The sequence below is a fragment of the Cavia porcellus genome, unplaced genomic scaffold (assembly GCF_034190915.1).
Source record: "Cavia porcellus strain 051 isolate PalLab524CR breed Dunkin Hartley unplaced genomic scaffold, mCavPor4.1 scaffold_16, whole genome shotgun sequence".
NCBI classification, from domain to species: Eukaryota; Metazoa; Chordata; class Mammalia; order Rodentia; family Caviidae; genus Cavia; species Cavia porcellus.
Window position 1 is genome coordinate 32,860,841 of NW_026947499.1, and position 23,089 is coordinate 32,883,929.

At 41.1% G+C, this 23,089-nt stretch overlaps 1 protein-coding gene across 4 annotated transcripts in view; it reads right to left on the reverse strand.

Moving 5' to 3' along the window:
* Positions 1-23,089, reverse strand: part of Ift140 (intraflagellar transport 140) — a 97,666-nt gene that overhangs the window by 42,240 nt on the left and 32,337 nt on the right. For all 4 annotated transcript variants that reach the window (XR_010039784.1, XM_023560715.2, XM_063226270.1 and 1 more), the window contains 6 exons: positions 20,365-20,492; positions 18,772-18,889; positions 10,800-10,930; positions 7,731-7,911; positions 5,634-5,765; positions 634-833 (listed from right to left, as the gene is read on the reverse strand). Coding sequence is in view for 3 of the 4 variants with exons in the window: in XM_023560715.2 (XP_023416483.2) it covers positions 634-833; positions 5,634-5,765; positions 7,731-7,911; positions 10,800-10,930; positions 18,772-18,889; positions 20,365-20,492 (890 nt within the window). In the remaining variant the exon portion in view is untranslated. The remainder of the gene's footprint in view (positions 1-633; positions 834-5,633; positions 5,766-7,730; positions 7,912-10,799; positions 10,931-18,771; positions 18,890-20,364; positions 20,493-23,089) is intronic.

The following is a 23,089-nucleotide window of genomic DNA, read 5'->3' on the forward strand; positions in this document are numbered from 1 at the left end:
TGAGCTACATCCTCAATCTACCAGATACACTCTTTTCTTCTTTGTTTTGGTATACTTGGGATGGATCTCATGATCTCACTCATGCCAGCTTGTGCTGCTGAGCTAAATCCCCAGCCCCTGCCAGTTACATTCTTTTATGGCAATTTAATTGGATTTTTCACCTTTCTGTTTTTGTTTACTTATGAGAACCTTTGAACAATATTTAGTAACTATGAACTTTTTTTTTTGGTCTTTTTCATCGGTACCAGGGATCTAACTCACGACTCCTGCTTGCAAGGCAGGCACTTTTGCCACTGAGCTAAATCCCCAGCCCCTGTAACTATGAACTTTTGATTAGGAAGTATCCTAAACACTTTTAAATAAGTGAAAACAAATTATATCCTGTAGGCTCACAGTACCAGATGCTAACAGCCAAGTTCACCAGCCTCACCAAATACATCTGCTGGACAGCACAGTGCCTGGCATCCTTGAGTTCAGTCAGCAGAATTTCGTGGAGTGAAAAGACCACTAAATACATTATAAAAAATCACAAAAGCATTAACGATTTTGAAATCTAAGTGAAAAGAAAGACAGACAAAGTCTCTAAGATGTATGCATGTCACCTTTTCATACCTCAATGAACAGAATCCTTACCTTTTGATGAGTTTGATAGATTTGAAAGCTTCATCCATATCTCCCACAGTGATGAAGAAGCTGAAGTTGAGCATAGCTTCCTGAGTGGGCTTGTCACAGTCCTCCAGCCCCACAAAGTCTCGTAAAGGTCTCCTGGCCACCATTTCGGGGATGTCATGGTGCTCAGAATGCTCCCTGTCTTCTCCATCTGCTTCTCCAGGCTGAAGACAAAGGTTCCATTTGTTTGTCAGGGCATGTGTCAAGGTAAGGGATGCACTTAAGTCCCTTTCTCTAGATACATGTCATTGCTGGGAAAAATCCATTTGCAGATGGACACAGGTATTCAAGTGATCTGTTTAGGGTCTTGGAAAACGTTTAGGGTCTGTGGAAATTATCAAAGCTTTGGGCCTTATCTTCAGGTATAAACAGGTCCAGATGTAAACTTGTTTTTCAATCTCTAACTCCCTAATGTCAATAGTTAAAAATGGCTGTAATTCTTTCCATTTCTGAAGTGTTTTATTTATTTTTTTTGAGACAGGATCTTGCTATATCGTTCAGGCTGGCCTTGAACTCACTACGTAGCTTAGGTTGGCCTTAAACTGGGTGCAATCCTCCTGCCTCAGCCTCCCAAGTACTAAGATTACAGATGTGTGCCACGATACCTGGCCGGGGTATGTTTTTCTTAGTCATAAAGACTTTTTACCAGCTTGAAATAATTAAATAATCAAGTCAGACATGCGTACATATCTGTCAGGTTTCTTAGAATTAAAGAACACTGATCTGACTTCATGAAGAATTTTCCAAAAATCATAACCTGGATGAATTTTGTACTCTTCACTGGTGTTTTTTCGTCTTTTTCTTTTATCGGTACTGGGGATCAAACTCACGACTATACACTGGCAAGGCAGGCACTTATGCCGCTGAGCTAAATCCTGAGCCCCCTTCACTGGTGTTTCTCAGAAGAGTTGTCAATCTAGTACAGCAACCACCCCCTGCTCCCAAACAGGCACCCTAAGAAAGAGACATATTCCTGCAGGTAATGATAAATACAGCATGCTAGGCCTCCCTCCTGGAGCAATCTGCTATGGTTACCTATACCAGACACTGGGGACCAAGAGCTGTCAGACTTTCTACTCTACTATCCTCAAAAATGTATGAGCAATGGAAATCTGGAACCAATGAGGCTGAAAAATTTGCATATACACAAACAATGAGAATAAGGGAAGGTTTTGTTTTTGTTTTAGACAGGGTTCTGCTGTGTATTCCAGACAGACTTTGAACACTGGATGTAGCCAGGCTGGCCTCAAACTTGTGATCTTTCTCTCTCAGCCTCTGAGATTATTGGTATGCACTGCTTCACAGATACTAATACTATTATACTTCACACTAATACTATTCCCCACACTGCAAATAAGGGTCCACCATGCTTTTCCTGGCAACATACATCAGGTGAGATAGCTGTAAAATCACAGGTCAAGACCAGGCCCACAGTCCACTCTTGTCCAGCTTAGCTCAGCAACATGGCACCCCACTCAAAGAGCTAGATCTGAGCAAGATGTGGTGATGCATTCCTATAACCACCCTGGGAGACTGAAGTAGGAGGATGGCAAGTTTGAGCCTAGCCTGAATAACTTAGCAACCTGGCATGACCCTGTCTCAAAAAAAAAAAAATTTAGTAGTATGAAAGCCCTGATATATTTCTGAATAATTCATCTCCCAAAAAGCTGGCTCTGGTGCCTCTGCCACCTAGAAAAGCTCTTCACATGGATAAGAAGGCTAAATACAAAATGTTGGGGTACACACATATACATAAGCTGGGCAAGAAATGTCAGACTACACGTGGATACATATGCTAGGGGGCAATTGTTGGTGACATCAGAGGACACAGGCTGGGGGTGGGAGTGTTAGCACAGGTAAGGGTACACAGGTTGGTGGGGAATGTCAGTGCACACACAACACTGCATAAAATGCAGAAGAGAAGCGTCTTAGGAAATGACAAAGCCAAGGTGACAAACCATAACTGAGGCTCTCTACTTACAATGGTGTCATACATGCCTCTTTTCTGGAACAACAACTATGAGTGAAGTGCATAGGAGACGTGGGACAGAGAGAGACAAAGAAAAGATACATAAATAGGTGAATGAAATAAAATCTACCATGTTAAATGAACTCAAAAGAAACTAACTAGAAGTAACTCAATAAAAAGAATTTAAAATTAGAAATAACTCGGGGCTGGGGATTTAGCTCAGTGGCGTAAGTACCTGCCTTGCAAGCAGGCGGTCGTGAGTTAGATCCCCGGTACCGATAAAAAGAAAAAAGAAAAAAAAATAATTAAAAAAAATTAGAAATAACTCATTGAAAGAATTTACAAGATTGTCTCCAAATTTTTAAGTTCTCAAATCATAGAGCAATTAATAACCATAAAGAACACAGAGTAAGAATGAAATTAAGAAAAGGCCAGTTTGATGTTAGTAATCTATTTAAAACAAGGCAATTAAGGCAACTGGCGCTGACAGAACTTGGCAAATCACACCAACATTTTCTCCATCTTTCCCAAGACCAACTCTATTTTAATGCACATAAAAGCCAGCTATAGGGTCACATGCCTGCAGTCTCATCTTCTTGGGAAGTTAAAGTGAAAAGAGCATTTGTATCTATGAGTCCAAGACCACTTTGGGCAACATAACATGATTATATCTCAAAAAAAAACAACTGGGCATGTTGGCACATGCCTGCAATCCCAGCACTCTGGAGGCTTTAGAAGGAGAATCACCAGGAGTTTAAGGCCAACCTGGGCTACACAGAGGGTTCAGGGTCAGCCTGGACTATATGGCAAGACCATGTCTCAAGAAACCAAAACATAGGGGCTGGGAATTTAGCTCAGCGGCATAAGTGCCTGCCTTGCAAGTGCGCAGTCATGAATTCAATCACCAGTATTGATAAAAAAACAAAACAAAAACAAGTTAATTTACGTTAATGTGTTCACATGCCAATCGTAATGCTTGATCATGTAATACAGTGACATGGAACAATGGAATCAATTATATCCTGACTCACCTTTTTTTTTTTTTTTTTTTTTTAAATAAAAGATGGCATTTTGCTTAGTTGCTCAGGCTGGTCTTGAACTTGTAATTCTTCTTGTCAGTCCCATTTGAAGCTGGGATTACAGATGTGTGCTTTCATGATCTGTTCTCTGACTCATACTTGTTCTAAGTACATGCAGCACTATACTGGGAGTCTAGCAGAGCCCAGAACCAGACTCCCATATTCCTGGTCATGTGACTGTTACAAACTAATGGGCAATGTCCTTCCTGTCCATTATGTCACCTCCTTTAAAAGCAAACCTGGACCCTGGAAGAGCTTGGGTGGTGCCTATTTACTTGCTGGGAACTGTGTGGCCTAACAGTTTGGTTACTTTACATGGCCATGTGGAAGGGAACACATAAAAGATGTGGGTCCTTCTGTTCTAAATGTCTATTTGTGGTCTATTCCCTTGCTGTCTTGCAACTCTGGCTAAAAAAGTAATATATATTAATTATACAAAATTAGAAAGTTTAGGGCTCACTTTGTTTCCATAAACCATTTTTTTTTTTTTTGATACTGGGAATCACACTCAAGCACTCACAATTTCAAGGAATGGGCTTGTTTCTAAGACTGATTTTTAAGTCATCTTATGTGAAAAACCAGAAACACCAAATAAAGTGACACTGTTTAATCCTACTGAAATAACAATAGCACACAGAAGGCTGCTTACATGTTCATGATATGTCCAGAAAGGGCAGCATCCCCATTTCATGGGATCAAAGCCTCACAGTAGCTACTGCAGTGCAGGTAGAAGCAGTGAGACCAGCCTCAGAATACCATGTTTGGCTCACTGACTATACCAGTCAGGCAGCAACTAAGCCTACAGGCCCATCAGGCCCCTGGATAAGAAGGCCATTAAAAATAATTTAAGAAAAAAAATGATTTAAGAGCTTCCAGAGCTTGAGAACAACTGGTGAAACAAAGGGAAATAAATCATGCATAGCCTAAGGATGTATACCTGCATGCAGGATACTCTTGGGATAGATATGCCACTTTTCTGTAGACCTGCCATAAAACCTTTCATCATTATGTCACTTCAGAATCACACAGATTTGACTTCAGAAATAAAAAGGACCTTTGCACATAAGAAAACTATATCTAGGATAAGAAAATAACTTGTTCAGAGTAAACTGGTGAGGGTATGTGCTCTTGTATGCAGAAAATGAGGCTATTCTATCAAAAATTTTAAAAATTACTATAGACAGGTGACTTATTCACACCAGCCTTCTCAGTAACTGCCTCTGGATCTAGATCATGGAGATTTGAATTGTCCCTGGTTTTCACTACTTTATTTGTTGTTCCAAATTTCATACGGTGAATATAGGAATGTGTAATTTTCATTTGTTTGTTTTTGAGACAGGGTCTTGCTTTGAGTTTAGGTTGGCCTTAAACAAACTTTGTAGCCTAGGCTGGCTTTGAACTTCTGGAGATCACCTTGTATGTGCCATTGTGTCTGGAAGAATGTATAATCTTTTTGATTGCTGTTCGTTTAGGGGAGCAGGGGATCAAACCCAGGGCCTTATACATGCAAGGCAAGAGCTCTACCACTAAGCCATATCTCCAGCCCACAGGATGTATAATTTTTTTAAAAAACAGCTAGGATAAGGAAGAAAAGACAGGCAGGCTGAAAGACATCATGCCTTAGGAGGAAAAGCAAGAGGGCCTTCCCTTGCACAGGATCCTCACTATGCTATATTGCTCATCAGTATACCTTATTCACCCAGAAAGCAAAGCAACTTCTCAAATTTTTCCCAGTTCAGGAGACCTTGGTGTTCACTGCATTGCTGGTGACAAATGATAACAAATGCTGACCCAGCTCAATGAGAGATGAGCTGGGAAACCTGGGGGGCTATTCACCTCCGAACCTTAGAGATGCTTGAAGAACAGCTGCTAGGCAAGGAGAACAAAAATACTGAGCATATTTCATGTATTCACACCTTTTTTGTGAAGTAATAATGGGGCACTTCCATTCCCAGCAGGGTCTGGTAAGCAGGAGGACAAGGGAAGCTGTCATGGAGCAAGAAGCCATGATCTTCAGAAACGAAGAATGACAAGATCAAAACATCCTCCTAGAAGAGAAAGGACAAAGTTGTTCTGTTTTAAATTAGCCAGCAAAATTTTCTATTTTCCTTCTGATTACTGTTTTCACTGCCAGCATATTTATATAATCCAGAAAAAACAAAGAGGAGTGCCAGTATGCAGTCTTTTTTTCCCCCTCAAGATGTGTGGCTGCCACATCCATTGCTATCAGTATTTCTCAGCTCTTATTACCCACTTTGGAAGAAGCCAGCATCTTCCAGAAGAACATAACCCACACAGACAGTGACCACCAGACTCTGAGTGACCACCATTCCCACCTGAGTTGGTGATGGCAACTCCTTAGAGGGAGGGGGAAAGGGAATAAAGAACTAAGATATGTTAAGTACATGTACTTATTATCCCATAAGATGAACGTAAACTATAATGTACTACAAACATGTACTAATAAGATGGTTTCTATACTTTGATTCATATGTGAACAATGGTAGCAATAACAGAAAGACACATGACTTTGCTTTCAAGGAATAGTGAGTATTCAACAAAGAAACTTCATGCTCTATTGGGTTTTTTCAAATGACTCAAAGTAATACCAGGGAAGCAATGCCTTCTCTCATCTGCAAGACCTCCTGACAAAAAACAAACTGGAGTGAAGGAAATATAGAACCTTTCCTTGCTACTATACCAGAGTTCTCACAGCTGCATTCACTATCACAGAAGTCATATGCAAGATATTTGACCAAATGGCCAGGAAATATCCTTGCCACTGGTATACAAGTTTTCACCATTCACTAATTATCATTTAGTGTTCTGATTTTCTCTGGATTGACACAGTGCCACACACACACACACACACACACATATATATACATACATACATACATACATGTATATGTATATATATATTTATGTATATATGCACATATACATATATATAAAATTTTTTTTGGAGACAGTCTTGCTATGTAGTTCGGCTATCCTTGAACTCACTATGTAGCACAAGCTGGCCTCAATCTTGCAGCAGTGCTCTTGCCTCAGCCTCATAAGTGCTGGGATTACAGACGTGTGCTACTATACCCAGTGCTGCCCTCTATTCTGAACACAATTCCTCTGGCAATTCTTTGTTCCTTCATTTCAGTGACAGAGAAGCTACTCCACTACTGTTTTAGGATCAAGAAACAGATTTGATTCTGAAAATATTAGGTAATGATATTGGCTACAGATAATCTCAGAGGAACAAGATTCCTACCATTTTTGGTGAAGGGAATGCCTCTGGCTACGAGACATGTCCTGAAGTTTTAAGGTGGGATGTGCTTTGCTGACTTGAGAACCCTACATAGAGATTCCTGTGAGGATGAAATAGTTAGAGAGGTCCTGTGGGCTAGATTGTTTCCCAGGCATGTCTGATAATCTACCATGTCTGATAAGACTTAAGACCTGGGAAGAGCCAGCAAGTTCCATCCCTTAGTAGGATACAGTGACCAGGGTCCTGGGAGTGCATCTGCTCGGAACAGTGAGGCCCTATAAAGGATGGTAATGAGGACAGAGGCAGTGACTGAGAAGAAGAAGCTGTCTGAGTGGGAGTCTGCATTGTTTCATGCTATGTGATGAACTGAGTGTGGCATGCTGCTTCAGATTCATTCATGGCATGTGCTTTCATTGAGGGGTTGTTTCTTATCATCTGTTTCTAACATCTGTAGCTAAGGTAACAAGAGAAGAAACAAAAAATATTTGGAGGGGCTGGGGATTTAGCTCAGCGGCATAAGTGCCTGCCTTGCAAGCAGGCAGTCGTGAGTTCGATCCCTGGTACTGATAAAAACGAAAGACAAAAAAATATATATATTTGGAGCCAGACCAGACAGAAAAGGTGTACCCAGACCACAGTGTAGTATTTTCAATGAGTGGTGTGACGGGGACACTATTGTGTGTGAATGGATATTCCTAGTAACTCTCCCATAAGCCATGTTATGAAGACTTTGTGTCTAGTAAACAGTTACCATGTGCACAGTGGTAGGAACTGTGGTGGTGTCCTCAGTATATGGCTGCTTATCTCCCATAGCCTGAGTTCCCAGTGCCTCTTGCATGGCCTCACACACGAAGAGCCTGGGTTCACTCTGATCCCAGTAATGTCTCGCGGGAATGTAGTTTTTCAGTCTCTCATCTGTGAAGATATGGTTCCTAAAAGAGAAGGGAAGATTCGCCAACTCTGAAGACAGCAGTCATGCCTTCATATCCTCACACCCACTCTGGAGGGTCTTGCTCACTGTACCCAGGCTGAGGCCTCCCTCTGCAGGCACCCTGCTCCTGAAGCACCTATAAAGGTGCTCACCTCACACTGCCATACATCCTGTTGGAAGATAAGGAATTGGTTGAAAGGGTCCAGGTGAAGTCTAATTTGAGAAATCTAGCGTGTGATGCTTGGGCTGCGGAGGCTCTTGAAGGGTACTAGGACTTTTCCTAAAGGGATCTTTTCCAAGACTACCAGCAGAGGGCAACCCATGTGGGACCCTTCCTGTTTCTCAGGAGCTAATCATTTTCTCCAATAAATGTTCCTACTTTTAAACCAATCAACCAACCAACAAATCCAAAATAATAAATGTACAAAGAAAAGACTAGCAGGATGGTGCCCCCTGCTGGGCAGCATCACTTTGTCTCAGTAAGTCAGGAGCTGGTTTCTTTTTCTAGAGGTCACCCTTTAATACTGCCCATTTTTATCCTGGACTCTCTCCACTCTAAAATTTCATGTTCTATGGTCCAGAACTTCCTAAAGTATAGTAGGGGAACTAAGTGAACTGGATGGCAACGAATGAATAAGACCTCAAAAGATGACATGTGCCTGGATACAGGAGTCAGGAATGTAGTAAGCCTGGGTGGAGGTACTGCTATGCTTAATGGCCTGTGGAGGCTGCAGAGGGCCTTGTCCTATAGAAAATTAACATCTCTTGAAGATGTTACCCAAACCAACACCAGAGATGTGCCATGGGCACATCCTTCTTGAGTACTGAGCAGAAAGCAGGGGAGATTTAATACTGTTTTGGTTTGAATATTTGTTGAGTATCCACAGAATGCCAAACACACACTGGACCAGATTGGTCTGGTATAGGACACGGAGCAGACAGAAGGGCAGAACAGAAAAGCATGAGTTAAAAGTAATTTTATAAAACAAAATAAAACACCAAAACCAAAAGCTGGAGACTTAAGACAGAAGGGATTAAAGGAAAGTTTAGTTGCTGGATTTTAAAACTGGGTGACTAAGAAGATGGGGCACTGTGGTGAAAAATGGAACACTGGAAAATGAGCTGTATCCAAGATACTCAACGGCACATGTTCTGAAGGATGAGGATGGGGAGCCAGTTGAGAGGGAAGTGAAGATGGTAGTGTTCATCTGGGGATGCCATCAGAGGTGGGAGGCAGTCTGCCAGGTGAAAAAAGACTCCTGAGAAGGTCTGATGAGGCAACTGTGTGGTCAAGAGAGGTAAGGAGGATTTTATGTTGGCTGGACAAGAGGAGATACACTGGAGAGGAGGGACATGTTAGATCTAGCAAAGTAGAGCTGAGGGTATAGTTCAGTGGTAGAGCACTGGCCTAGCACTTTCAATCCCCTGGGTTGCATCCCTAGCACTGCCAAAACAAACTAACAAACAACAACAAAGACCTAGCAGAAATGACAAAGCAATATATAACATGGCAGAACTAACAAAGCTGCTGAATCCAACACTCTTGATTCCTCTATTTTTCTGCGAAATACTCATTCAAGCCTGAAAGTTCTACTTGTGCTTCTCTGCTCTCCATGTACCACCCCCCTCAAACACACATACACGTGCATGCACACACACACACACACACACACACACACACACACACACACACAAACCTATACCCATCCTGGCTGTCATCCTGCCCCTCTATCTTGAAGATAATTTCTCTATGTTGCTTCTCCACTGACAAGGACACAGACTCAAACTCAGCATTATGCATGTTGTTGCTTTATGCTGTCTTTATGCAGAATTAAACTTAAACAGCAGTGAAATACAGTATTATAAGATCTTGAAGTCTTGTATGCCTGTGATGCCAGCACTCAGGAGGCCAAGGCAGGAGGATCTCTGCAAGGTCCAGGCAAGCCAGGCAAGCCCGGTTTCCAAAGTGAGTTCAAGGACAGCCTGAATTGCATAGCCAGATCTTGTCTCAAAAAAAAATCTTGAAGTCTATGACTGTGCTCTCAACAGTAGAAGGAACTACGAATATATGCCAAGTCCAGTTCTTGAAGAAAAACAGATTTTTTAAAAAAACAAACATTCTCTACACAGACAACAGTCCCAGACTTTGGGTATGGCTTGTCGAACGTGTGTGAGGCCCTGGCTTTGACCTCTGGCAATGCAAAAACAAAGACAAGTATCCTCCCTCCTATTGGGTTCCAGGGTTTCAGGGCTTTTCTACTGCCCTCTGACCTGTGACTCTTGGGATGTTTTTATAGATACTATTGCTAGAAGCCTTCTGAAGTTCACATTCTACTCAACCAATTGCAGAATTTTAACTCTGGAGGACAGAGACCAAGACTCAAATCTATTTCAACTGCCCAAGGGGGTTTCCATTTTTTTTTTTCTTTTTAAATTTTTGTGGTAATGGGGATAAAACTCAGGGGAACTCTACTACTGAGCTATATTCCCAGTACTTTTTATTTTGAGACAGGGTCTTGCTAAACTGCTCAGATTGGCCTCAAACTCCTGCCTTAGATTCCCAAGTAACTGGGATTCTAGGTATGTACTACCATACTCAGCCTATTTTTTTATTTTTGTTTTGGCATGACTGGGGATTGAACCTAGGACCTTCAAACTGAGCTACATCCATAGACCTTTTTAAAATTTCTGAAATAGGGTCTTGCTAAATTGTTAAATTGCCCAGAATGGGCTTAAACTTATAATACTTCTGTGAAGTTTTGGTGCTGTTTTTGCTACTAGCAACTGATGTGAAGTCTTCTGAAGTTTGAAACAATCATGGACTGTCCAGATGATTGTTTTCACTGTTTTCAATATCTTTTCTATGAAAACCTCCCAAACACGTCTTACTTGTTAGTTTCTTGTCCATTAAAGAGTAGTATGTCTCTCTGATCAATCTGTCCAGTCTTGAGGTCAAAGACAGTCACTGTGTCCATTTCAACATTATAGAAGCAGATTCTGGAATCAGGAGTGTTGTCAGCCTGAGGAAGAAAACATGGGACAGTTCTCAGAGCAACTTGGACCCTTTTTGTATGGGGTTTACCCCATGGGCTATACAACATTTGCTAAGGGGAACATACCTGTAAATCACATCCACAACCATGCCAGCTTCTAGAGAGTGGCACACTTTCAAGATATATAATTTGAACATAAACTTTCTTTTATCCTACTGAAACAATTTTTAAGTTCTTTCCTCCTCCCTCCTTTCTTTCCTCCTCCAACTTCCTCTTTTTCTTTTGGCAGAATCTCACTATGTAGTTTAGGCTAGCCTTCTGAACTCACTAGTGGCCCAGGTTGGCCTTGAACTCAAGTTGATACTCCTGCCTCAGCCTCACAAGTGCGAGAATTATAGGTATGTGTTATTAAGTCTAGCTCATATTATTACTTTATAATTACAGAGAAATAAATCTAAAAAACTGCCCAATGTTCTCTTAGCTGACATAGATTAATCTAGATTCTGATGAAACAACTGTCACAAAGCTGAGCAAAAATAAACTTCATGAAGATGGAGGAGGGCTAGCTGTTCCCACTCTGGGGCTAGCACATGAGGTAGTATGTATGATTCACAGTAAGGACTAGAGGCAGGGGCATCCTGAAGGCTGGGTGCACCTGCCATGTTGGGAAAAACATTCTTCCCACTGCTCAGGATATGCTGCCCAGTAGGACCTTTGGAGTTTTCCAGTGATGGTTACACTTGCAAATTGGCAGCAGTACCACTCATAAGAGCAAGACAGAATGTATAGTAATACAGTCCACTATATAAAGGAAAAGCATTTAGCCACAAAACTGAGTAAAGCCTTGGCACCTACTACAACACAGAGGAACCTGGAAAATATGATGTTCAACAACAGAAGTCATCACTAAAGGATAGCTACCATGTGAAATGTCCAGAATTGGTAAGGTCATAGAGACAGTAAGCAGACTAGTGGTTGTCAGGGGTTGAAGGGGGACCTGGGAGTGACTTTAATGGGTATGGAATTTTATTTGGCAATGATGAAAATGTTTTGGAACTAGATGGAGGCATAACACTAACGATAGTACCATTGTTCAATTTGAATAGTTAATTTTATGGTACACAAACTTTATGTTACTCAACTTATTAGAGACACTATTTTAAGAAATAGATACGATAGCACCTCTGAAGGGTTCTTCAGGGATGTAGTACCAAAGTCAGTGTTTTGGTAATGGATGAAGAAGGTGAAAGAACCTGTGCCACAGCATTGAGAGTGGCCTCTTGAGGGCCCCTCAGGACTCATCTCTGAGAATGGCACCTGCATAGTGTCCTGCATACTGGAAATGCTTAATAACTGCTAAGGGTGGTGGGGGTAAGGAAGCAATAGAATCAAAGTAGGTCCATCCTGTGTTCTAACTCAGTTGCCCAGAGGCACCACTAAAGAGTGGCTCTGCCACACCTTTGCAACAATGCATCTCTTTTGAGGCCTCAGGCCCTCAACTGCCTGCTTCCTGGAAATCTCTCCATAATGGCTCATATCTCTAATTCCTCCTGCCCTCCCTCAGAAGGTCTCTCTTTACCTAGCTTCCTGGGCTGCTCCCTGTAATTTCATACTAGCCTCCACCTCCTGCACTCATTCTCTTCTGTATTCCATGTTATCACTGTGGTTTTCCTCACTCCTTCCTCCCTTGGTCAAAGATTATTGACCAGTGCTCTAATGAGGAAATTATACCAGAATCCTTGAATAACAGGATCAAGGAAATGGTAGGTGCAAGATGTGGTTGAGCTGATTTTGCCACTGTCACTATAGCTCATCATTTCTTCCTTTAATTTCATTGTGACTGAAAAATATTCTATATATGCACATAGAATAGAAACAGAGAGAAGCAGCTCAGTTCTCATACTCCACCCTACCTGTCCTTCTGTGCCCACTGGAGTCAGTTCAGTGTTATTCTCTGTAATGGTTTGTGTTTGGAAGGCCCCTCAAGTCTCACACGGTCATGGAAGTGGCTGAGTCTAGTGTTTGGGATTGGTAGAGTGACTGCTACACTTGTCAGGCAGCCGATACGCATACAATATAAGGGAAGGAAGTAAGTATGTGCTTTGCCCTCTTTTTGCCTTTTTTTGCTCTTGTCACTTCCAGCTGCCATTAACACTTGTCCTTCAGCCAAGCCACCTGGCCTTGGAGACAGCTGAATATGGACTGAAATCTCACAAACTGTAAGCTAAATAAACCTTTCCTTCCTTTATTTTGGGTGTCAGGTTTTTTGCCTCAGTAGCAAGAGAAAAAGTAACCAAGACAGTCTCAGACAGCTTGCCAGCAGCAGGCACGACTCAGATGTCAACTCTGGGTTTTACACACCTGTGCAGTGCAAAGGGTCATACATACACCCAGAACTTAAAGAGACTATGGGAAACTTTATCCTAAGTAGATACAGGAATCATAAGTGAGATGGGGGTACTATAAAAGAGAAAAGCAAGAAAATGAAATTTATCAAATGTTTAAACAAAAAATACTGTAATAGTGGGCATAACAGCCATAGAAGAGGCTGGGGATTTAGCTCAACGGCATAAGCACCTGCCTTGCAAGCAGGCGGTCCTGAGTTCGATCCCTGGTACCAATAAAAATGAAAAAGACCAAAAAAAAAAAAAAAAGGCCATAGAAAAACCTCACAAATTGGAATCATCAATAGCACTGACTACATAAAAGGATCAGTTTTCTGCAATCTTTACAAATTCCATAAGGAGAATAAACAACAAACAAGTACTTGGGAAAATACCTGCAGCAAGTAAGAGGCCAGTAATTCCTTCATCCTGTTTAACACTCAGGTACCCTGAGCTCCCTTAGCAAGGGGTGCCATCTGTTCTGCCTCCTCCTCTCCAGAATCACGAAGGACATGGCCTTCTCTTGGCCACTTGTGGCTGCCATGGGCAGTGGGGTTTGAGGTAAATCATTTTCACTGCACACTCTATTATTCTAGCTGAGAATTTCTTTTTTTTTTTTTTAAGGAGAAAAAGGAAAAAAGCAGAAAAAGGGTACAAGTAATACAAAATTTTAAAAATAAACAGTAAGAAATCACTAGTTAATAGATTACATATTTTCATCTTAGAAACAGTTGTTCAAGTTACAAAATTGAAGCATATAAAGTGGACCTTCAAACAGTGAGAGTGCAAACAGTTTTGTTCAATGACCCAAAAAACACTCAGTAATATGGTTATCTATCTTATACACTTAAACATATATGCAGTTATAACCTTTAGAGCACTTTCTTTTCTTTTCTTTTGTACAATGACAATTACACATTTTGGGTTTTATTACTCCCACAGTTTTTATTACTTTTTTTGAAGAGAGTAAAACCAAATGCGACATATCAGAAGAGTCAGTCAAATCAAAAGGATGGACATAATAGATAATGTAAAAACAAAATATAAGGTGATCAACAATGGTTACCATACTGCCTCTTGCTATTTTAAGAAGAATTGGCAGTTATAATGAAATTGAACTAAACAGTAAAGAATAAAACCAAAGCATTGGAGACATTACAGGATTTTAAAAGAAAATAATAGTCAACAGGAATGGGCGTCATAATGATTCTTATTGTCTTCACAGTTATGCCTAAACTTTTGAACTTGGTACTATCAAGCAAAGCAGAATAGGGAAAAATCAATCAAAACAAGATGGTGAGGGCAGTATAGGATTTCAAATCAAGTTAATAGGAAATCGAAGTAGGGTACTATAATGTATCCTGCTATTTTTTATTTATTTTTCCCTTAATTAAAAAAATAAAAAGAAAAAAGTAAGTAATTTAAAAAAAGGGGATTGAGATAAAAGAGGACATAACAACAGAACAGTACAGGTCAAAACATAACCATTTAAGCAAAATAGTGTTTCACCACAAGATATCCTGACATAAAACTAGTTACCACAGTGTCTCTTTCCTTGAAATCTTTGAGTATAACTTCTTATACTGTAGTACCAAACATATCAAGACACTATAAAACCATTCAAGAGAATGACATTACGGGTATTAACCAATTAACAGAAAATGAACCATGATTTCTATATAAATTCCTTGTCTATAAAAGTTTTTGCTTATATTATCATATACAATAAAATCCAGTAAGATACAACCTTTTAAGACCAATGGAGACAGAAGAATATAAGTTTGATGGGACTTCAAAACAAGATGATACTAAATCAGCACTAGCTATTATGATGTCGTTTTCTCCAAAATAGTTGTTCCTACCTTCCGATCTTCTCTGCCTCATTTCTGTTGAGCTCTTTTTCTGTTGTTTGTTGTCAGTTTGTCTTCTTCATTTCGCTTTCTGCTCTATTCATTGTGGCCTCTTTGCCACTATTTCTGGAATCTTGGTATTTTCCTTTTTTAGAATATCCTGCAGTATTCTCTGTAGAGTTGAATTGGTGGTTGCAAATTCCCCTACTTCCTCTTTATCCTGGAAGCACCTTGTTTTTCCATCAATTTCTAGGGACAGTTGTGCAGGATATATCAATCTTGGCTGGAGGCTATTATCTTTCAAAGCTTGAATTATTTCTCCCCACACTCTTCGTGATTTGATGGTTTGTGCAGAGAAGTCTGCTGTAATTCTGATGGGTGTTCCCTTGTAAGTGATCTGTTTCTTGTCTCTGACGGCTTTTAATATTCTGTTCTTATATTGGATTTCTGGAATTTTGATTATTATATGCCTGGGTGTAGCTCTGTTTGGGTGGTAGGTGGCTGGGGTCCTATATGCCTCATACATCTGAGCATCTTTACCTTCTGCTAAATTAGGGAAATTCTCCTGGATTATTTCTGTGAATAGCTTTTGTAGTACATTTGTTTGTGTCCTCACTTCTTCTCTTATGTTCTTAATTTTTTTTTGTTTTGTTTTTATCAGTACCAGGGATTGTATGTTCTTAAGTTATAGATCCTCTTATCATCATCTAGTTTTTGTATTGTTGCTGTTTTCTTGTTATTTTTAAGAAGTTTTTCATTTCATGTTCCCATATTACAAATCTGCCCTCCAGTTCAGATAATCTATCCTTAGTTTCTTTCAAGCTGTTATGCTAGTTTTTGATAAGCGTTTTTAGTTTCCTGGTAATCTCTTTGACCTGCTTTACGTATTCTATGTTTTCTCTATCTTCTCCATCAAACAATTCTCCCCTTTTTTCTGTTCTTCCATTCTACCATCTCTTTTTTCTTGGGTGGTGCTTAGCATTTCTCTAACTATTCTGCTTATGTCTTGCTTCAGGTCATTAATAACTTCGTTCCTGAACTCATCTGTGAGGCTCTGGAGATAGCACTTTATGTCTATTGGTGCCGTGTCTGCCATGTCTGCTATTGCATGATTCTCAGGATTGGGGGCCGAGGGGGATTGTTACTCCCTCTTCCCATATTCTTTGTTCCTTATACTAAAGCGATTATAGGAGGCCCAGCTTCCTTCCCTGTCAGCCACAGTCTGTTTGAATTGCGCCGGCTAGGTGTTCCCGTCTACCGCAATGTACCAGGGAGACACAGACCTGGGCAGTCTATGGTGGGCCCGCCCCTCCAGGTCAACCTACCAAAGGCTTCACCGCTAGGGTGCACCTTCAGGCGCTGGAACCTGAGTTGGGCTAGCCTATTGGATCTCAGCTAGCAGCGTCTCGCAGGCCAGGCACTCCCCACCAATCCCGCTTGAGAGGGGGATATGTGACTGAAGTCACTGCAGCATCTCATTCTGGGAAGTCTGCCTGGTCCGAGTATGTCCTCCGCTGAAGCCTTCTTCTCTATGGAAGGGTCCTGATTCACTCACTCACCGCAGGTTGATGCAGAGCACCCCCGGCCAGTCCCACTTCCAACTCCTTCCAACGCTTCCCACTCTCCGAGCTTTTGCGCCTCTCTCCTCGCTGTGCCAACTGGGACACAACAGCGGCTGCAGGTAATTCAAATCGCAGTTTCCAGTAGCGTGGGGTCCGGCTTCTGTGGTGAGACCTTATCTGTTCCTGCTGTATCACCAGAATTGTGTTTCCAGTTGGTTTCTCTTAATTTAGTTCATTCCTGGGTTGGCAAAGAATATCCCCCCTTGCCTAGGACTTCCTGCCCGGCACCATTCCTGGATTCCAAGTGCGGTTTCTCAGAGAGCCTCCGAGGCTGTTGCTATCTATCCGCTAAGTTCTTCCCCTCTCCTAGCTGAGCATTTCTTTTACCCATTTTCTGTCTTGTTTTGTTTGCATGGACAAGAGTTACTAATGTGCTGCAAGGAGACTCCTTTTAGGGAACAAGGTGTCTCTGTATGTGATCCTCATTCACTTTCACTCCTTACCCAGCACCATGGGCCTCCCTGGTACTTGAGGACCTCCTGGATCTCAAGTCAGCCTACCAACCATATGATACCAGACTGGTGCACATGGTTCCTGGCCTGTTTAGATTTTCAACATGCACATCTGAGCACTGCCAGGCTGCTGACAGGATGAAGTAGATACCTCCTTCAGGCTCCTAGATCTCTGGATGTACCTTGGTTTCCTCAGGGCCTAGTTGGGTCTGTGGGACTAGTAGCAGTCATTTCTCTTCCTGCTAAAGCAGGCTATGCTGTGGGAATACTTCTCAAACCCAGTCCTTTTATTCAATCAGCCTTCCTTTCTGAGATCTAGCCTGGATGTCAGCAGGTATGAAACTGTCCATCTGATACACCCACCTTTCGCGCCTGCACTCCATCTCAGAATGTTCACTTGCCTTATGTATACCTCCAATGCAACACACCTACCTTCCTCACCTGCACACCCAGCAGTGAGAGTTGGAAACAGAGAAGGTATCCCAAAGCAACAGGTCTTCAAGTCCCATGACTGCTACTCTCACCCATATGGCCAATCCCTCCACTTGAAGGTACTAAAGGAGGCCCCTGTACATATCCTATCCTCTCTCAATCTTGTAGGAACCACTCTCTGGAAAAGAGAATTTTGAGATTATGCTCCTTTCCTCTGTGCCAAGTTTGAAATCAGCCTGCCAACCATGACAGTCTTGTTCTTCCTTTCTAGAACTGAAACTGACCCTTGTTGAGGTAATGTTCTGCCCATCATGGCCTCTCCTCTGCCTAGTATCTTGTATCACATTTCCACTGTCACTACCTCAAGAGGCTTCCCATAACTCACTGCACGACCCATGCTGCTTCACACTTGCCTCATGTACCCTTCACGGTTCTCATCATGGCTGTGGAAATTCAGTGGGCTGGCTGCCTTGGTGACTGATGTCTACTCTTACAAGGGTGACAGCAGTCCTTTCATTTAACTGATCACCTCTGTATCTGTGGTGTCTGGTTCACTGAGGGTAACCAGTATCATCCCATGAATGAATGAGCCAATAAATGAGTAAAAACTGCAGGGTGAAAGAAAAAGGCAAGTCTAGAACAAAGCCACCAGCTACCCTACTTTCAGGCCCTCTCCAGGTGGCTGCCAAGAGTCCACCTTCACACATGTCATTCTATCTTTCTCATCAAGATGTTTAAAGGCACACAGTCAGCTGGGTACACCTATGATTTTAGCAGTCTGGGTGGCTAAGGCAAGAAGATCACAAGATTGAGCCTAGGCTAGGCAACCCCCATCTTAAAACAAAAATATAAAAGGACTAGAGATGTAGCTCAAAGGCACTGGTACGAGGGGGAAAAAAAAAAGGTATACCCCAATAGTCCTTGTCATTCCTTCTCGTACCAAGGAAAATTCAGGTGGGTGATGAGGAAAACAGATGGAAAAGGGAAGGGGTGGGCACACGCTGAAAAAAAAAAAAACCCAGTAAGAAATAAAGAAAGGCATCAAAAGATGAAAGGTATACCAGTGGGGTTAGAGGTACAGCAATGGGTCAGGCCCTCAACTAGGAATAGTGGCAGGAAGGCCCTCACCTTGCTGAGGAGGATGCTGATCTTGTTCCCACTGGCATTGCATTTGAGAGAAACGATGGATCCCACATCAGGGATCAGTTCAGCCAGGTTCCTGCAGCTGCAATGTACCTTTGCCTCTCTGTAGGACAGAGGAAAGAACCTTCGTATGTCAAGAGTTCTCTTTCTTGTATAGATGCCATCCATTGTCCCAGGCATGTCACAGAAAAGAGCTGATTCTCTGACTCACAGTGAATTCTGCTGGACAACTTGGTGCTTCTCAGTTTAGTGTCAGGTGTACTCAAGACCTGGGCCATGCTCAGACTGCAGGCCAGTTTCTAAATGACAGGTTGTTATAAGGAAGTATACAAGTATGTATTCTTAGTGCTCCTCCTATTCTTACAGAAATGCAGCTAACAAGGATGCTGTTCTGCACCTTGTGATTCTCCTTTACATCATGGCTCTGTAACTTCACATGGCAGAATGAGAAGACAGCTTCCTTACACTCTTACAATCATACTGCTTCCCACTCTGTGTGAACCAGTTCCCTGCCAGCAACTAGTTGTTTCTAGCTTGCTGCCAGTATCAACAGTATGTACTGTGTCTCATGCTTTTCTTTATTTATTCACATTTCCTCAGTTCCTCCAATGCCCCTTATTTTTGTCCTAGGAGGTCATGTCACATTCAGGCATTGCATCTCATAGCTCCTTTTGGTTATGACAATTTCTCAAACTTGCCTGCTTTTTTTGAGAGCTTTGACACTTTTGAGTTCTGCTTGGGCATGATATAGACTCCCTTGCTACTGGGATTGATGTGATAATTTTCTTGTAATTAGACTGGGGAACAGCACAAAGATGAGGCACATTTTCCCCACATCATGTCAAGGACACGTCTACTTGCTCATCTGGCAGTAAAAATGTGTTATGTTTCTCTACTGGGAAATGACCCCCCTACTTCCCACCCCCTATCAACACTGTGCTCTCTGGAAAGAACTCAATAAGCACAACCCATGCTGGGATCATCGTGCTCCATCTGCCCTCAGAACCAGCGTCTGTACTTACATCTCCAGGGCAGCACCTTCCCTAACACCCTTGGCTGAGGCTGTTCAAAACATTTCAATATAGATGGATTATTTTGTCAACTTCTGTTTTCTATCCTGGGACCCCCCAATACTCTAAAAGATTTAAAAGGTTTTTTCATATAATAAAATTTTTATTATGCATTCAGGTTCATATTTTGTGCATAAAATCCTACAGGTTTTGGCAAATGCAACGTTACGCTCCTATCACACAGAATTCTTTGCACCAAAAATATCCCCATGCTCCACTTCCCTCGCACTGCACCACCTTTGGGTGACAATGTAAGAGGCATATCAAAAAATGAAAATGAAGTTGGTGTTGAAATAAGAACTTAAGCCTCCATTTTATTTTCTACCCACAACTTCGTGTCTTTTTTCTGAGGCAGGGTATCACTATGCAGTTCAAGCTGGTCTCAAAGTTGTAGCAATCTCTTGCCTCAGCCTTCCAAGTTCTGGGATTACAGACATGGGCCACCATGCCTGGCTATTTGTGTCTTAATTTAAAAAATACAATACTTTTATTCAGGTAAAAGTCGTACCTTCGAGAGAGGTCAAAACTTTTAAAATGAGCTAAATCTGTTCCTACAACCAGGAAATTTCCACAGATGTCCAGGATGCACGGGTTTCCCTCAGTCTCAGAGAACAGCAGGAGCTGTTTGACAGTCCCCTGGGGAGTAGAAAAGAGTGAGAAATTCAGAAATGTGGCTTCTTCAGCACACTGGCTTCCACAGAACTACACTGTTGTTACTGAACACAAGGTGATCTCTACCTCATTTGCTCAACTAAGAACTACATACTGATGACTCATGTACACAGTACTTAAGCCTGCACTAGACTTCCTGCTGCAGGGGTTGATGGTGTCCTGACCTCAGGAAAGGCCTGTGTCTAGATCCTAGAGAGGAAACATCAGCCCGGCAAATATGCACAACATCTTAGCTGAGATGTATTCTGTGGGCACACACAGGGGACTGGAAAAGCATCAGGGACACAGGAGTAGCTCCATTCTATGAGTTCCTCCCTCCAGGGGAGGCATGGTATTAAAGTGCTTTGATGATGCTTCTTGTGCCCTTAGTGTCACAATTGTGGTTACCCTAGGTAGAGATGCTAGGAGAAAATGGGACCACCAGGGTGCTGGTTGCTGATATGTTGAGTGTGTTCTATTCATGAAAATTCATGGAGTTGCACACTAACACACAACACATCTACATTTTCTGAATGTATCTTAAATTTCTGTATTTTTTTTATCAGTACCAGGGGATCAAACGCATGACTACATGCTTGCAAAGCAGGTGCTTATGCCACTGAACTAAATCCCCAGCAGTGCATCTTAAATTTCAATAAAATACTTAAGAAATAAGTCTTAGCAGAAAGGGAAGTAAAAAAAATTATGATGTGTTATGTATATATACCACAATAAGTATAATCATTATATACTGCAAATGTACCAATAAAATTTTTTTTAAAAATTTTATTTAAGGAGAAAAAGAAAACAGAAAAAGGGTACAAGTTATACAGAATTTCAGAAAGAATAAACAGTAGGGAATCACTAGTTAATAGATTACATATTGTTATCTTAGAAATAGTTGTTCAAGTTATAAAATTAAAGCACACAAAGGGGACTTTCAAACAGCGAGACTACAAACAGTCCTGTTCAACGATCCAACAAAACTCAGTAACATGGTTATCTATCCTATACATTTAAATTTACATGCAGGTATATCCTTTAGAGCACCCTCCTTTCCTCTCTCCTGTACAATGACAATTACACACCTTGGGCTTTACCACTCTCACAGTTCTTGTTACTCTTTTTTGAAGAGAGTAAAACCAAATGTGACATAACAGAACAGTCAGTCAAATCAAAAGGATGGACATAATAGATAATGTAAAAACAAAATATAAGGTGATCAACAATGGTTACCATACTGCCTCTTGCTATCTTAAAAAGAATTGCCTATATCATCAGTTATAATAAAATTGAACAAAACAGTAAAGAATAAAACCAAAGCATTGGAGACATTACAGGACTTTAAAAGAAGATAACAGTCAACCAGAATGGGCGTCATAATGAGTCTTACTGTCTTCACAGTTGTTGCCTATATTTTCGAACTTGGTACTATCAAGCAAAGCAGAATAGGGGAAAATCAGTCAAAACAAAATGGCAGTATAGGATTTCAAATCAAGTTAATAGGAAATCAAAGTAGGGAACTATAATGTATCCTGCTATTTTTTAATTTATTTTCCCTTAACTAAAAAGATAAAAATATAAAAAAGTAAATAATTGAAAAAAAGGAGATTGAGATAAAAGAGGGCATAACAACACAACAGCGCAGGTCAAAGCATAACCATTTAAGCAAAATAATGTTTTGCCACAAGATATGCTTACATAAAAGTAATTACCATAGTGTCTCTTTCCTTGAAATCTTTGAGTATAACTTCGTATACTGTAGCACCAAACATATCAAGACAATGTAAAACCATTCAAGAGAATGACAGTATTACAGGGTATTTAGAACCAACTATCAGAAAATGAACAATCTCCTTGTATAATGGAGATTGGATGTATAATCTCCTTGTCTATAAAAGTTTTTGCTTTTTTTATCACATATAATAAATTCCAATAAGATACAACACATTAAAACCAATGGAGACAGAAGAATAAAAGCTTGATGGGACTTCAAAACAAGAGGATATTAAATCAGCACTAGCTATTATGATGTCTTGTTTTCTCCAAAATAGCTGTTCCTACCATCCAATCTTCTCTGCCTCATTTCTGTTGAGCTCTTTTTCTGTCATTTGTTGTCAGTTTGTCTTCTTCATTTCGTTTTCTGCTCCATTCATTGTGGCCGCTCTGCCACTGTTTCTGGGATGTTGGTATTTTCCTTTTTTAGAATATCCTGCAGTATTCTCTGTAGAGTTGAATTGGTGGTTGCAAATTCCCCTACTTCCTCTTTATCCTGGAAGCACCTTGTTTTTCCATCAATTTCTAGGGACAGTTGTGCAGGATATATCAATCTTGGCTGGAGGCTATTATCTTTCAAAGCTTCAATTCCCGCCCCCCCACTCTTCATGATTTGATGGTTTGTGCAGAGAAGTCTGCTGTAATTCTGATGGGTGTTCCCTTGTAAGTGATCTGTTTCTTGTCTCTGACGGCTTTTAATATTCTGTTCTTATATTGGATTTCTGGAATTTTGATTATTATATGCCTGGGTGTAGCTCTGTTCGGGTTGTAGGTGGCTGGGGTCCTGTATGCCTCATACATCTGAG